General features: G+C 41.3%; 1 protein-coding gene across 6 annotated transcripts in view; it reads right to left on the minus strand.

The window, feature by feature from the left end:
• Nucleotides 1–14,602, minus strand: part of LOC106560668 (Krueppel-like factor 8) — a 136,457-nt gene that overhangs the window by 64,943 nt on the left and 56,912 nt on the right. For 4 of the 6 annotated variants that reach the window (XM_045688010.1, XM_014123766.2, XM_045688009.1 and 1 more), the window contains one exon: nucleotides 5,844–6,026. In XM_045688010.1, the coding sequence (XP_045543966.1) occupies nucleotides 5,844–6,026 (183 nt within the window). Of the gene's footprint in view, nucleotides 1–5,843; nucleotides 6,027–6,397; nucleotides 6,611–14,602 lie in introns of those variants that run through there. The other 2 variants (XM_045688013.1, XM_045688012.1) reach the window with 1 other exon arrangement.

The following is a 14,602-nucleotide window of genomic DNA, read 5'->3' on the forward strand; positions in this document are numbered from 1 at the left end:
GATACTCCCTCAGCCTATAGACCTTAGTAATAACCTTAAATTAGCCTCACTGTAATCTGTGCTTTAAAACAGGGTGGAACCCAATGTTGATTGTAGTTACAACAGCTTAAAACACACAATCTAAGTGCATGACACGAACACACAAAATGGAGAGCCGTCAGTCTAACCCAAAGAAAACAAACATGTCAATGTAGTCTTGAATATTCTGACTGATTATGCCACAACCCAACATGACACACACATACATACATACATAACCTAACGTGGAGTTACTGTTATTTCTGGTCCAGGAGGAGAAATAGCTGGTGCTGGCCAACGATGACATCATCACTCTGCACCATGACTGATTGTGGGTGAATAGGGATGGAGAATAGAGCTAGCTGCATCCTAGCAATACTACAGTAATGTGTGGTGAGTGTGTGTGTGTGTAAATGGAGTGGGGAGAGTGGGTGTGGTACACATCTTTGTGCATTAGCGCGCCAGTTAGCTGGAGGACAAGTCCGTGTGTGTGTGTGTGTGTGTGTGTGTGTGTGTGTGTGTGTGAGATTCAAATGAGAATGTGTATTGCTAGCAGGTATCACGTTTATTTTTGGTGTGCGTGTGTGTATGTGTGTCTTTGTGTGTGTTTATCTGTGTGTGCGCGCATGCGTGTCAGTTTTACTGTGTGTATTTGTTTGTGCCTTTCGGTGTAGTAGTGGTGTGTTGTGGGGGATGGAGGGGTGAGTTGCAAGGGGGGGTAGCAGTGAAGGGGTGGAGGAGGGGTGTGTGTGTGAGGGGTGTGGGCAGGCAGGCTCCAACTCCCACCAGAGCCCCGTTGCCATGGCTACCAGAGAGCGGAAGCCTCCCTCGATATATCCTATTAGGGGCCTAGGCGAGACTCAAAGAGCGAGAGAACTTCTGTGAGTCTAATGTTTACTGTTCATTTTTATTGTTTATTTCACTTTTGTTCATTATCTACTTCACTTGCTTTGGCAATGTTAATATGTTCCCCATGCCAATAAAGCCCTTCAATTGAAAAAAACGGAGAGAAACTGATAGTGGTAACAGGGTGAGAGAGAAAGAGAGTGAGGGTGAGGAAGGGAGAGGTGGTAAGGGAGGGGAGTGACAAAGCAGGGTGTGAATGTACACTACCGCTCAAAAGTTGGTGGTCACTTAGAAATGTCCTTGTTTTTGAAAGAAAAGAAAAGCCCATTTTTTGTCCATTAAAATAACATCAAATTGATCAGAAATACAGTGTAGACATTGTTAATGCTGTAAATGACTATTGTAGCTGGAAACGGCTGATTTTTAATAGAATATCTACATAGGCGTACAGAGGCCCATTATCAGCAACCATCACTCCTGTGTTCCAATGGCACGTTGTGTTAGCTAATCCAAGTTTAGCATTTTAAAAAGGCTAATTGATCATTAGAAAACTCTTTTACAATTATGTTAGCACAGCTGAAGCAATAAAGCTGGCCTTGTTTAGACTAGTTGAGTATCTGGACCATCAGCATTTGTGGATTCGATTGCAGGCTCAAAATAGCCAGAAACAAAGACCTTTCTTCTGTAACTCATCAGTCTATTTGTTTTCTGAGAAATGAAGGCTATTCCTTGTGAGAAATTGCCAAGAAACTGAAGATCTCGTACAACGCTGTGTACTACTCCCTTCACAGAACAGCGCAAACTGGCTCTAACCAGATTAGAAAGAGGAGTGGGAGGCCCCGGTGCACAACTGAGCAAGAGGACAAATACATTAGAGTGTCTAGTTTGAGAAACAGACGCCCCACAAGTCCTCAACTGGCAGCTTCATTAAATAGTACCCGCAAAACACCAGTCTCAACGTCAACAGTGAAGAAACGACTCCGGGATGCTGGCCTTCTAGGCAGAGTTGCAAACAAAAAGCCATATCTCATGATGGCCAATAAAAAGAAAAGATTAAGATGGGCAAAATAACACGGACACTGGTCAGATGAAGATTGGAAAACAGCGTTATGGACAGCGAATCTAAATTTGAGGTGTTCGGATCACAAAGAACCTTCGTGAGACGCAGAAAAAATGAAAAGATGCTGGAGGAGTGCTTGACACCATCTGTTAACCATGGTGGAGGCATTGTCTGGGGGTGCTTTGGTGGTGGTAAAGTGGGAGATTTGTACAGGGTAAAAGGGATCTTGAAGAAGGAAGGCTATCACTCCATTTTGCAACGCCATGCCATACCCTGTGGACGGCGCTTAATTGGAGCCAGTTTCCTCCTACAACAGGACAATGACCCAAAGCACAGCTCCAAACTATGCAACAACTATTTAGGGATGAAGCAGTCAGCTGGTATTCTGTCTATAATGGAGTGGCCAGCACAGTCACCGGATATCAACCCTATTGAGCTGTTGTGGTCCATAAGAAGAGCCCATCAAGCCAATCCAACTTGTGGGAGGTGCTTCAGGAAGCATGGGGTGAAATCTCTTCAGATTACCTCAACAAATTGACAACTAGAATACCAAAGGTCTGCAAGGCTGTAATTGCTGTAAATGGAGGATTCTTTGATGAAAGCAAAGTTTGAAGGACACTATTATTTCAATTAAAAATCATTATTTATAACCTCGTCAACGTCTTGACTTTATTTCCTATTCATTTTGCAACTCATTTCATGTTTGTTTTCATGAAAAACAACGACATTTCTAAGTGACCCCAAACTTTTGAACAGTAGTGTGTGTACTGTACTGTACTCTCTTTTCCTCTCTTCCTCTCACTATGTCCATCTCTTACACCCTTTCCCTTTCTCTCAGTCTCTATCCATCTCCCAATTCCTTGTCTGGTAGGGTCCAGACCAGGGTCCTGTTTAGTAGGCACAAAATGGGAGATTTTTGATTTTTGATTAACTTGATAACCAGATATGTCATACTAAACAGTGCCCAGTAGAGCCCCTCAAAAGAGCCCATGTAGCAGTTAGTCTGTCAGCTGTGTTTGGGAACTTAAGGCCATAGCTGTGTCCTAAATTGCAGTCCATATCCATTTATAGTGCACTACTTGTGACCAGGCCTATAGGGCTCTGGTCAAAAGTCGAGCACTGTATAGGGAATACGGTGCCATTTGGGACGAAACCCTTATCTCTGGATAGGAAACCCACTATCCTGCTGTGTTCTTACTGGGCGGCTCCTTGACGGGTGGGTGGTCAACACACACACACACACACAAATGGAACTGTGACACACCCAGCCACCGCCCCGCCCTATATTCTCCCTATACTCTCTCTCTCGCTCTCTCCTCTGAAAGCTCTCCCAGGTAACAATAAATGTTACCACAACTTTAGAGAATGTTCTCTTAAGAGTCTCATTAAGTCATGAACTAATGTTTTCATAGGAATGCGCAAGGAATGTTTCCAAGAGACCATTCCCTTAATGTCAAATAGAACTTACCCAGGTCGTGGTTACCATGTTTTCAGAATATAAGATAAATGTTCTTGACACGTTTCATAGGAACGTGGCAAACACATTCATGTGTCCAGTTTTCTGTTAGGAGAATATTCGATTGGACAATTAATAGACACTGCAGTAAATAAAACCAAATAAAAACATCTGTCTCGTCCAGGACCGGAGTCTAGGCAGACCGGTGCGCTATAGCCAATCAGAGCTACAGCCATCATTCACTCTGAACTGGACTGTGTGTTTACAGGAAGTAGGGCCTGTCATCATTCACTATGAACTGGACTGTGTGTTTCCAGGCAGTAGGGCCTGTCATCATTCACTATGAACTGGACTGTGTGTTTACAGGCAGTAGGACCGGTCATCATTCACTTTGAACTGGACTGTGTGTTTACAGGCAGTAGGACCTGTCATCATTCACTATGAACTGGACTGTGTGTTTACAGGCAGTAGGACCTGTCATCATTCACTTTGAACTGGACTGTGTGTTAACAGGCAGTAGGGCCTGGCATCATTCACTATGAACTGGACTGTGTGTTAACAGGAAGTATTAACAGTGTGACGTTAGATCATTAGAACACATTTCCAAAAGCCACAAAATACACCTGAATGGATTTCTGCAAATATGTAAATACCATGGGATTCCTCAGACATTTGGGAACTTTACAGTACTATTGATCAAACAACCTCTCATGCACATCAACAAGATCAACAACTAATGCTAGCCAGAGTGAGATTAGATAAAATCTAACGAGGGAACATTAGATAAATCCTCTCAAACTTTTTCAGCTAGTTGGCTGTCAGTTTTGAACAAATTAATTTCTTCAAAAATGAAGGAGAAGCGAATGAGAGAGAGAGATAGCTATATTTTGTTGTATTTCTTTCTCACTTTCACTTACTCAGCTAGCAAATGCAGCTAGCTAGTTTAGCCTACTCAAACACCTGGCTCAAACAGAGAGGGATGCTATGTTAGCTAGCTGGCTATGGCTATCCAACACTGGAACTCTTCCAAGTCAAGGTAAGCTTTTGGTTGTATTAAATTATTGCCACTTGGGCCCGCCGATGTAACTGCTAAACTGCTTGCTGCTGACTGTACACTGTACTGCATGATTGTAGCGGGTTTACTAACACCTTATTTCTATTACCTATGTTGATTATGATGTTAATATGGTGACAATGATATAGGCTGTGATGTAGGCTGTGTGTAGCGGTTTGCGGTTATGATAAGAAGGTTCGGCTTAGAAAGATGTTTTGGCCTGGTCAGACAGCTGATGCGTTGTGCATTAAAGTCCACAAGCGAAGGGAAAAGGTGAAAGGAGTAGAGCACGTAGATGTGAGAAGAAATTATACGCCCCCACAGTTTGGGAACCACTGGCATGTACTTATCGGGCCAGTATAGTTAGGCCCTGTCCAGAAGAAAACCTAACCCATCCTCCCTAGGCACTTGATAGGTGGAAGCAATAGGGTGAATGGGGTAAATCTCAGCTCTGTTAAAAGTACACTCAAGAAAAACTTTAATTGATCATACTGATTTAGGAGTATCATTAAAACAGGTTAATATGCCCCACCAACATTAGACAACTACACTTAAAGCCCTTAAATTGATAAAATAAGTAAATCAAATCAATGATGTGAGAATTGTGAAATTAACTAATAACTGACACAGACATGGTGGCGTAGCAGGAAGATCAGAATGCTGTGAACCAAGAGGTTGTGACGTCAAATCCCAGGTGAGGACATGTTGAATAATGATTACTGTATAAATGAAATAATAACTGACACAGACATGGTGGTGTAGCAGGAAGATCAGAATGCTGTGAACCAAGAGGTTGTGTGTGAGTATCCCTTGCCAACAGACAAAAAGAGCTGTGAATGGATCAGTGGTTTGTTCACCAACCAGGGCCTTGATGGGCAACAGTAACAAGGCGTGATGTGTAATGAATTTTTTTTCTGAGGGAGAACGTTTCTTTGGGACCATCAGGCGACATCCTGACAACTGATACATAGACATGTTCTAGCAACGTTCCCATCAAACATGTCTAGAACATGAATATCTTACATTCTGAGAACATGGCAACCGTGTTCTGTGAATGTTTGAAATCAGTCCCTGATTAGAAGGAGAGGATGAAAACCAGAAGTGCTTTGGCCCTTCAGGACCGACATTGAACTGCCCTGCTCTACACCCTTCTCTCTCTAACGCTCTCTCTTTCCTTTCCAGCCAGTCATCTCCACCCACCATTTCTTCTGCCCTTTCTAACAATCTACAGACAGACCCAGACTCGATTTCCTTTAGCCTCTCTCCCTCTACAACCATCCATCCAGAACTCTCTCTTTCTCTCCAATTTAAGTAATCTATCCCCCTCTTCTTCACCACCCCACACTCCCCAAACCCTCCATCCACCCATCCCTCTACCCCACTCTTCCACCCCTCCTTCAATCTCTTACCGTGGACTCCACCTCCTGTGGTTCTGATTTGATGTGTACTGAGGGCATGTTTTCTTCTTCCCCCTGGGTCTGAGGCTCCGTCTTGGGTTCCTTCTTGGTCAACTTGGGCTGCTGGGGTTGGGACTCCTTCTTGGGTTGTGGTTGGGAGCTGGCACCACCGCTGGCCTTAGGACTCGACAGGCACTGCAGAGGAGAGGGAGAGAGAGGACTGTTAGCCAGCAGTAGTACATATGGAGAAGAGAACCTGGGAGAGAAGACATGTTAGACACATAATACATATAGATAACAGAGAGAGATACACACAGTTATCTGTACAGGGGTACAGTTAGACTACTGCTACACTGGGAGAGAAGACATGTTAGCCAACTGCTACATACGCTGACATACAACAGACAGATGAGATAGAGGATGGGGGAGATAGAGGTGGAGAGGGAAAGACAACAGAACCATTAGAGGAGAGGTGAGAACAGGGGGGGTGGGGAGCAGTAGAGACAGGTAAGAAGAGGAAATGACAACCAGAGTAGTGCCGCCCACACAAATATACCCAGCATTACCTCTTCACAAACTGTAGGCCTACTACTCAGAAACTGTACTATAGAGAAACAAAAATACTCATTTGGAGTAGAGAGAAATACAATAAAGAGTAGGCTTATGTGAGAGGAAAACAGAAGGAAATAGGGACATATACATAGCGAGAGAGAGAAAGCCTAATCCTAGCCCTGCCAGTAAGTTAATGAGAACGAAAGAGAAAGAGAGAAACAGGGAGGAGTAGCTCAACAAACATGTTCCCTCCCTCTCTCTTACTTGTAGGCAGTCACACCCTTCTCTAGAAGCAGAGGGGAGTGGAGAGACTCACTCTCTCAATCTCTTTCCATTTAAGTTTACATTGACAAAGCAAGTGAAATAGATAAAACAAAAGTGAAATAAACAATATAAAATGAACAGTAAATATTACACTCACAAAAGCTCCAGAGGAATAAAGACATTTCAAATGTCCTATTATGGCTATATACAGTGCTGTAACAATTTGCAAATAGTTAAAGACAAAAGGGAAAATAAATAAACATAAATATGGGTTGTATTTACAATGGTGTTTGTTCTTCACTGGTTGCCTTTTTCTTGTGGCAACAGGTCACACATCTCGCTGCTGTGATGGAACACTGTGGTATTTCACCCAATAGATATGGGAGTATATCAAAATTGGACTTGTTTTTGAATTCTTTGTGGGTCTATGTAATCGCGCTCTCACACACACGCACACACACACACACACACACACACACAATTCCACGGTAACGCAATTACGCTTTGACTCAAGTTTTCACTTTAAAATGTATGCAAAACAAAAAACATTGATTTCAAAGTTTAACAAACCATAAACCTCTATGCACAAGGACTACTATGAACAATTTACACAGAACATTTCACAAAAACATATTTACTGGAAGAACTGCAGAAGTTCAGTAACAGAATTACAGCAAAATCTCCCTCAGCTATTTATGCGACCAAATTTTCGAAAAAAATCGTAAATATCAGCTACGAATTATGACTAAAAGATGTCTGCAGAAAGAATGGGGTGTCAGCTATGAAAAAATGTTGGTTGTTGAACTACAGTAGGAGAAGTGGATTTACATCTGGTAACTGAATTACGGTAACGGAATCATAGGTCCCTGATCTGTACTATACAGATATTTATCATTATGGTTATGAATATCATTCTCTTCATGGTGATGTACCTAGGTACTCAAAAGGTAGAAATATGCAATATCCTTATTTTGCATATTTAGGTATTATTCTAATCACTGGCTATTATTGTAATGAGCTCGACCCCCAAACAAGAGCACATTTGGTTGGTCCGGACCAGATCAAATGTGAGAGGATCCTAGATGTCTATGTTTCCCAAGTTTGGACAGTACAGTACAGCACGGTAGAGCACAGGGTCCGCTTTCCTGATAGCGAAGGAACTTAGCATCTTCCCATCAACGGCCAACATGCCAAGAAGATCATCAAGGACCCCCATCAAGGCCAAGTCACAATGAAGAGAGAACGGTTGCTACGTGCGTCATTGGAGCATCTCTCGGATCAGCTTTCTCCATTCAAATCTTTCCTTAACGTTATAATTATTCAACAATACTGACCACGGATCAGCTCCTAGAGAGATATTACCACCTACAGCTGCAAATACTGAGGTGGCTTATTATAACTCTTACCCAATGAAAGAAAATGCATTAAATCACGATTTGGTACATCATTGCCCACATGTTAGGCTACACATATATTGAGACAAATTACAGACAGTAGCCTACAACTAGCAAAATAGAACTCAATTGATTGAATATGAAATGTCAATGTGATTGAAATAGGCCTATAGTCTACTGTATATATTTTAATGCAGTCATCTTGGATTTCATTTGAAGCATATTTCTATACGTCACTTGTCTGTATCAATTGCAAAGACATTGCCAACTTGGTATTTGTACTGTAGTAAACTTTATTCTGCAGTTATCGGCAGTCAAACCATGTGATTCTTTGTTTAGCGGAGATCTTCTGTGTATAAAGTGATGCTGGAGGGCAAAAAAACATCTAACGACGCACTTCGCTGTTCTACGAGTGGTCTGAGGCAGGCGTTAGATTAACGGTAGAGTTCAGTACAGTACAGTAAACCCAGCAAGCACATAACGTTCTGAAAACCATATGTTTTCTTAGAGCTTGGCGAGAGAGTGATTGTCCTATGGTTATTTTGCATACAACCTTCCCACAACATTCTGGGAATGGTGCAGGAGAGTTGCTTGGCTTTGGGACACTCTCAGAACATTTAAGGAACTTGACAAAATAATGTTATTTTCTTGGTATTTCATTACTTTAACAGAACGTTTCCTAAAAGTTCAAACATGATAACATTTAATGACATTTTGTTTATGTTAATAGGAAGGTTTTCCAACTGGTTTGACATTGGGAATGTTCTCAAACTGTTTCTTAACGTTCTCTGAACTACGTTCAGTACTTCAGCAGTTTTCTGCAGGCTTCCTTACGGTTCTCTATGTATAGTCATTTTCTCAGAACATTAAGAAAACATATACATTCTGTTCTCAGCATCAACAAAACTCTCATTATCCTCTATCTTGTTAAGTGTGTTTAGGTGTGTTGATCTTAATGAGTGCTTGTTTCCTTAAAAATGGGGTCTGTTTTAACAGACAAAAATGAACAGCTTCGTATGAGTAAAAAAAACATATCATGACAGCTCCATCCTGGTGGCGCAGTGGACGAATTCCATGGCTACATAACAAAAGATAATAGGTTTGAATCTCATTGACACTGTGCCACAATAAAAAATAAATGTGTTTGCATGATTAATGCCTAAATAAAAATGAATTTCCATGTGTCCCATCTGTGCTTGGAGTTCAAAGCAGTTAACCTAAGCTAGCAGTGTTATTAAAAGTCGTAATGAAACATTCAGTGAAAGTTAAGGAACATATTAAAAACACTCTAAATAACCATTTCCATTAACAGAACATTAATAAAACTTCACAGGAAAACTTTCAGGGAACCATAGTAAAATGTTCTAAGAACCTCACTGGAAAATAAAAATTGACGTTCCTAGAACAGGTGAAATTTCCACTTCCGTTCTCAGAACGTTTAAAAAACATTCAGCTTTACCGGTCCAGTTTTACTAGCTTTGTTAACAGAACCAATGGGAAACCAAAAACGGCCATTACCGTTCAAAAGTTTGGGGTCACTTACATTTATTTGTTTTCGAAAAAAAATTAAAAAAAAATTTGGACCATTAACATAACATCAAATTGATCAGAAATACAGTGTAGACATTGGTAATGTTGTAAATGACTATTGTAGCTGGAAACGGCTGATTTCTTATGGAATATTTACTTAGGAGCAGAGGCCCATTATCAGCAACCATCACTCCTGTGTTCCAATGGCACGTTGTGTTAGCTAATCCAAGTTTATAATTTTAAAAAGCTAATTGACCATTAGAAAACCCTTTTACAACTATGTTAGCAAAGCTGAAACTGTTGTCCTGATTAAAGAAGCAATAAAACGGGCCTTCTTTAGACTAGTTGAGTATCTGGAGCATTAGCATTTGTGGGTTCGATTGCAGGCTCAAAATGGCCAGAAATAAAGAACTTTATTCTGAAACTCGTCAGTCTATTCTTGTTCTGAGAAATTAAGGCTATTCCTTGCGAGAAATTGCAAAGAAACTGAAGATCTGGTACAACGCTGTGTACTACTCCCTTCACAGAACAGCGCAAACTGGCCCTAACCAGAATAGAAAGAGGAGTGGGAGGCCCCGGTGCACAACTGAGCAAGAGGACAAATACATTAGAGTGTCTAGTTTGAGAAACAGACGCCTCACAAGTCCTCAACTGGCAGCTTCATTAAATAGTACCCGCAAAATACCAGTCTCAACATCAACAGTGAAGAAACGACTCCGGGATGCTGGCCTTCTAGGCAGAGTTGCAAACAAAAAGCCATATCTCAGACTGGCCAATAAAAAGAAAAGATTAAGATGGGCAAAAGAACACGGACACTGGACAGATGAAGATTGGAAAACAGTGTTACGGACAGCGAATCTAAATTTGAGGTGTTCGGATCACAAAGAACCTTCGTGAGACGCAGAAAAAAATGAAAAGATGCTGGAGGAGTGCTTGACGCCATCTGTTAACCATGGTGGAGGCAATGTGATTGTCTGGGGGTGCTTTGGTGGTGGTAAAGTGGGAGATTTGTACAGGGTAAAAGGGATCTTGAAGAAGGAAGGCTATAATTTTGCAACGCCATGCCATACCCTGTGGACAGCGCTTAATTGAAGCCAATTTCCTCCTACAACAGGACAATGACCCAAAGCACAGCTCCAAACTATGCAAGAACTATTTAGGGAAGAAGCAGTCAGCTGGTATTCTGTCTATAATGGAGTGCATTAAAGCTTGGACTGAGAGACTGATAAACAGCTTCCATCTCCAGGCCATCAGACAGTTAAACAGTCACCACTAGCCAGCCACCGCCCAGTACCCTAAACCTTAGTCACTGTTACTAGCCGGCTGCCACCTGCTTTGTCCTATGTACATAAAGTATTTCAACAATGGTTACTTTAATAATGTTTACATACCATTTACCCACTTTATATGTATATACTGTATTCTAGTCATGGCTCATCCTATATAGCTACTGCTGTACACACCTTTTCTATTCATATACTGTTCATACCATTATATATACACAGTATTAATACAACGGGTGGGTCTAATCCTGAACGCATTCCAGCCGGTGTCTATTCCACAGGTTACGCTAAATCTATGACCTTAAAATGCCTATTTACTCTGTTCAGTCTGACTGAGTAATCCACTATCTGACTAACATTTAGTTTTCAACAGTGGAGATGTGTATAAACCTTGCTGTTTGTCTATCCGACATTTGCAACATTGTTTCAATATTCAAATTCAATCTCCAACTGTTACATAGTAATGAATGTGTAGGGGTCGTGAGTCAGGACGAGAGAGCGTTTCTCAGCCAGTAGAAATCATGAATTAGCTGGCATCATTTTTATTGATATATACAAAGAAATGCCAATTGAAAAAAGGTAAAACGAAACGAAGTGCAGCTAGTTTGCAGTCTTTCCAGCTTCAGTTTGAAGTGATTGTGTTAGCTGTGTTGTTGGCTAGCTCCTCTGAACAACAGTGTCCTAACGAGAGAGCACATTTTCTATGCCAGGCTAAATTGTGCCTCATTAGCTCACTGTTATGGATGTATCCAAATAAATGTCACTCGAAAACAGCTTAAACAAATGGGGCTATTTTACTGTTATTCTGTCTGCACTGTGTGACGTGACTAAGTTAACCGTAGTTGGCTAACTAGCAAGCAAGAGATTAGAACGTTCCCAGCCAGTATGGTAATGGAACATTTAGAACAAACAACTGGGTCGCGTTCATAGATCCAGTCGTTCAGTTTTTTTGTTGTGTCGCATCTCTGGCAACCAAACCAATAGAACTAACGACCAGCCGGCTTGGGTACCAACCCTAGATTTGTTTCGGGATTATATCTTGTGGAAGGATGAAATAGTATGAATAAATCCATCAAAACAAAGTTCATGAATATATGTAAATATATATATTTATTTACATGTTGGTAACCCATTGTACAAAAGTGATAATGCCATCGAAGCCGGTATTTGACTTTGTCTCGGGCCTAACACCCGTGCCAATATATCCTCCAAACACCGGTTTCTCTGGCATTATCCCTTAAATAATACGCACATAATCAATTATTATTTTTTATATTGCTTGTTCTGATATTTATTAATTTCTTTATTTTTACATTTGCATCATGTGTGTATTGTTTTGTATTGCTAGGTATTATTAATGCAGTGTTGGAGCTAGAAACAAACATTTCAGTGCACCTGCGATAACATCTGGGAATCTGTGTATGTGTGAAGACCCTCTTAGCTTTCATTGGACAACCAATTATGCTTAGTTTCAGGAAACTAGGCATATGTTGCGGGTCACTACTTCACAGGAGAGCTGTTTGAACATATAAAAATGTTTTTTTTTTTTATCAAAATGCTTTTTTTGGCAGAAATGCCTTCTCGAACATATGAAGTTTCATGTGCCTTAATAACAAACTTGTATGCCATCTGTAAATACAAATAAATTGTTAAATTACGAGCCTGGTTGGCTTAGCCACAGAAAAAGTCAGCAACCTTCCCGCTAGCCATGATTGGCTGAGATAATGAGTGGGCTGGACATGCCGAGAGATGAGTTTGGATTGGTCTGCCATATTTATTTTATTTATTTTTATTTCACCTTTATTTAACCAGGTAGGCAAGTTGAGAACAAGTTCTCATTTACAATTGCGACCTGGCCAAGATAAAGCAAAGCAGTTCGACAACATACAACAACACAGAGTTACACGTTTTACCCCAAACATACAGTCAATAATACAGTAGAAAAATAAGTCTATATACAATGTGAGCAAATGAGGTGAAATAAGGGAGGTAAAGGCAAAAAAGGCCATGGTGGTAAAGTAAATACAATATAGCAAATAAAACACTGGAATGGTAGATTTGCAGTAGAAGGAATACCTGGGATAGGATAAAGTAATCCTTCTAACCAGCCAATGAGAGCGTACAGGTCGCAGTGGTGGGTAGTATATGGGGCTTTGGTGACAAAACGGATGGCACTGTGATAAACTGCATCCAGTTTGTTGAGTAGGGTATTGGAGGCTATTTTGTAAATGACATCGCCGAAGTCGAGGATCGGTAGGATGGTCAGTTTTACGAGGGTATGTTTGGCAGCATGAGTGAAGGATGCTTTGTTGCGAAATAGGAAGCCAAATCTAGATTTAATTTTGGATTGGAGATGTTTGATGTGAGTCTGGAAGGAGAGTTTACAGTCTAACCAGTCACCTAGGTATTTGTAGTTGTCCACATATTCTAAGTCAGAACCGTCCAGAGTAGTGATGCTGGACAGGCGGGCAGGTGCAGGCAGCGATCGGTTGAAGAGCATGCATTTAGTTTTACTTGTATTTAGGAGCAGTTAGAGGCCACGGAAGGAGAGTTGTATGGCATTGAAGCTCGTCTGGAGGGTTGTTAACACAGTGTCCAAAGAAGGGCCAGAAGTATACAGAATGGTGTCGTCTGCGTAGAGGTGGATCAAAGACTCACCAGCAGCAAGAGCGACATCATTGATGTATACAGAGAAAAAAGTTGGCCCAAGAATTGAACCCTGTGGCACCCCCATAGAGACTGCCAGAGGTCCGGACAACAGGCCCTCCGATTTGACACACTGAACTCTATCAGAGAAGTAGTTGGTGAACCAGGCGATGCAATCATTTGAGAAACCAAGGCTATAGAGTCTGCCGATGAGGATGTGGTGATTGACAGAGTCGAAAGCTTTGGCCAGGTCATATAGCACGCAGTCTATTTGAGCTGGTCAGTATGTCTAGGTAATCCTGTCTAACGCAGCTTTTTTTTAACGTATCGTGTAGTAAAACGGCATAAGCCTAATGTCAAGATAAAGTGTACTGTTAGCTGGCTGGGTCGCTAGCTAACGCTACGTGTATGCTCTCCACTTTCTGGAGGACCGAGTTTTGAAATCAGTGGAATTAGCGTATGATAGCTAACGAGATGGAGAAAACACCTGTCTCAGGATTATATCTTCAAACTAACGGCAACCATGACATTTGACAGGAGACGCGTCCATCCATGATGTATACGGGTAAGATAGTGTAGCTAGCTACATTTTCAGATATTACACGTTTCCAATTTTGACAGAAAGTGGTTTCATTTCAAGTTAAAGTGTACTGTTAGCTAACTAACGTTAGCTGGCTGGCTGGCTTGCTAGCTAGCTAACGTTAAGTGCATGATCTTATTATTCGTATCTCATAGCCATTTGCTTGACTAGTTATAGCCTAATGTTAACTAACATTGAACCTGGTTGGTTGGCTACCTGCAGATTCATGCAGGGTAGTAACGTCATGAGTTGGGATTATGGTTCATTGTTTTAACAATAGACGCTCGGAGTGTGCCAGAGCGCAGAATAACTGATGAATTTACGAATGCTCAACACCGGTTGAAATTATCCCGATGTCAGTAAACATCGGCTAAAAAGCATAAGTCAATTGTTGCCAGTAGCACAATTACAGTCACCCTGCTCTGCTAGGGTGAGTAAAATGGTCAGAGTGGGGTGTTCTCTCATTGTGTCTAGAAGTAGGTAGCCAATGTTAGCCAGTTAGCTTGGGTGTTTGACTGTAGT

This window comes from Salmo salar, chromosome ssa10 (genome assembly GCF_905237065.1).
Source record: "Salmo salar chromosome ssa10, Ssal_v3.1, whole genome shotgun sequence".
Taxonomy (NCBI): Eukaryota; Metazoa; Chordata; class Actinopteri; order Salmoniformes; family Salmonidae; genus Salmo; species Salmo salar.